Source organism: Sinocyclocheilus anshuiensis, unplaced genomic scaffold, assembly GCF_001515605.1.
Source record: "Sinocyclocheilus anshuiensis isolate Anshui unplaced genomic scaffold, SAMN03320099.WGS_v1.1 scaffold1364, whole genome shotgun sequence".
Classification (NCBI taxonomy): Eukaryota; Metazoa; Chordata; class Actinopteri; order Cypriniformes; family Cyprinidae; genus Sinocyclocheilus; species Sinocyclocheilus anshuiensis.
The window spans coordinates 543,434-546,010 of NW_015544238.1; the positions used below are offsets into that span (position 1 = coordinate 543,434).

The 2,577-nt window shown below is 35.4% G+C and overlaps 1 protein-coding gene across 1 annotated transcript in view; it reads left to right on the forward strand.

Moving 5' to 3' along the window:
• LOC107697629 (polycomb group RING finger protein 3) overlaps positions 1–2,577 on the forward strand; it is a 29,638-nt gene that overhangs the window by 9,549 nt on the left and 17,512 nt on the right. Inside the window, exon 2 of the mRNA XM_016498429.1 lies at positions 658–761. Coding sequence (XP_016353915.1) covers positions 747–761 — 15 coding nt within the window. The 5' untranslated portion in view covers positions 658–746. The remainder of the gene's footprint in view (positions 1–657; positions 762–2,577) is intronic.

Consider the following 2,577-nt stretch of genomic DNA (forward strand, 5'->3'; position numbering starts at 1 on the left):
ACCCCCCCCCCCCCAACCCCAACGGTGATACCGGTGTTGTCACACGTCGATTAATCGGTGGGAAAATTTCCTCACTGTCACAACCCTAATATCCTTAGATGACCTACATTCATGTCTTTGGTTTAAGTGCACTAATTTCACAGGCTAGCGAACAGACAGAAACTCCCAGACTAGGAGTCTCTGTGTCTGGACTCAAGCAGGCCAGCAACAAACATGTGTGGGCATCTCAGAAAAGTGTCAGCAAATTGTTATCCGTGATTATCAGTGATATTTTATTTATATCATAAATTATATTATGTTGGTGATAACGTATATTGATATAATAGTAATAATAATAATTTATAATTGAATTTTCCTGGTTGTAACTGAAACATTTATTGGTCACCGACATAATCATGCATATCTTGTTTGTAATCAACAAACAGTTTTATCTTAAAGATGTTGCATACCTTTATTGCACATTTTTTGTAACCCCATAGTACAGTTTTATGGAAAAAAAGCTCAATACTATTTGCAATTTGGCTTAATCTTGAAAACGGAAAATATTATTTACTGAAAACATTCTGGAAAAGCAAAGGGGGAAAATAGTCTATTTGCTTGCAATCATTTTGTGTATAAATGTGTGTAAATAAATGAATGCCTGTGTGCCTTTTGCAGCTGTGTGAAGTGGAGCACAGGATGCAGAGTTAACACCACCCTGTGTCTTGCAGAAGAAGCCCGGCTGCCAGACCCTCAGTAGTAGACACATGGCGGCATTGGGGGTAAGTGAATCACTTCCTTTTGTGCTGCACAATGTTTAATCTGACTTAAAAGGAATAGTTTAAAAAAAATGAAAATTTGCAGAAAATTGACACCCTCAGGTCATCCAAAATGTAGAGGAGTTGAACTGATTGAACAAATTTGGAGAAATGTAGCATTACATCACTTGCTCCCCAATGGATCCTCTGCAGTGAATGGGTGCCGTCAGAATGAGAGTTCAAACTGATAAAAACATCACAATAATCCACAAGTAATCCACACAACTCCAGTCCATTGATCAACATCTTGTGAAGTGAAAAGCTGCGTGTTTGTAATAAACATCCATTATATGTTTTAACTTAAAACTGCCACTTCTGGCAAAAATACCATAAAATGTGTTATATCTGTCCATAAGCCATAATAATGCTTCCTCCAGTGAAAAAGTCCATCGCCTGCTGTTCCTCTCACATCAAAATCCACCAATTATTTAGAACCGTTTTGAACTGTTTTTATTTGTAAACTGTGCTTGATCTGTTTCGTTCCTGATTTCACTTCTGATTCATGCAAGATGACTTTTTCACTGGAAAAAGAAGTAAATAGACGTCATTTTATGGATAGACTTGTATTTTAGCCAGAAGCATGGTTTGAAGTTAAAAAATATCTTGATGGATTTTATTTATTACAAAGATGCAGGTTTTCACTTCACTGGAGTTGTGTGGATTACTTCAAAGATATTCAAAGATTATAATCTTGTATATTCTGAAATTTAAGTCTTTAATTCCTTAATAATCATCTCCTCTGCCAGAGCTCACAAACTACATTTGTGCTTGTTTAAATCAAAAATTGTATCGTCATACCTTTTAACAGTTTGTCTATGCTAAGCATGTTATTGACTAAAAATTGTATTGTGACATCTGTTGTGTGACATCCATGACCCTTGTGTAATGTGTTCTTAATACTTGGATTTGACTTTTTTTATCAGAATAATGCATTGACTTATGGGTAAATTAATGGCTTTGAAACTGCAACTTTTATTGAAGCCCACTAATGTGAGAGTGTAATATTCACTGCAGCCCGAGGCAGTTCTCTGTTCTCATTTGACACTGCACTACACTGATTATGTTATTGCAACATGGCTGGTGGCTGAATTCATGACTGAGGTTTGAAAATCTTTTATGAGGAAGTGCCATCACATAAAACACCTGTGATCATGCCTAACTGAACGCATTTAGCCTTATTGCGGTTCTAGCAGTGCTTCCCTTTCATCTTCTTCTTTTCTGCACTTATTTCAGTTCCAACCAGCTCCAACGTACAGACACCATTCAGAGTTTTTGTAATTTCAGTTTATCAGTGCACATTATTCCAAAGAAAAGTTTAAATGCTATTTATACATATTTATAATGTAAAATAAAAACTTTTTTATTAGATTTTATCAAATGTTTTTATTATTTGTTAATAATGTTATTAAAAAATTCTTTAAACCTTTAGGTTTAAATAACATGCACTGATAAACCATGCACAATGAGACGGGGAAGTAATTAGGGTATGTTTACTTTAATGTTGAAGTTTGTGTAATATTTATGTACTTCATCTTAAAGGGGTCATATGATGCAATTTCAATTTTTCCTTTCTCTTTGAAGTGTTACAAGCTCTTGGTGCATAAAGAAGATCTGTAAAGTTGCAAAAACTAAAGTCTCAAATCCAAAGAGATATTCTTTATAAAAGTTAAGATTCAACCACGCCTACCTAAAACGGCTCGTTCTAACACGCCCCCACATGTCTACGTCACGATGTGGGAAGATTTGCATAACGCCGCCCAAATGTTCACGCAAAGAAAGA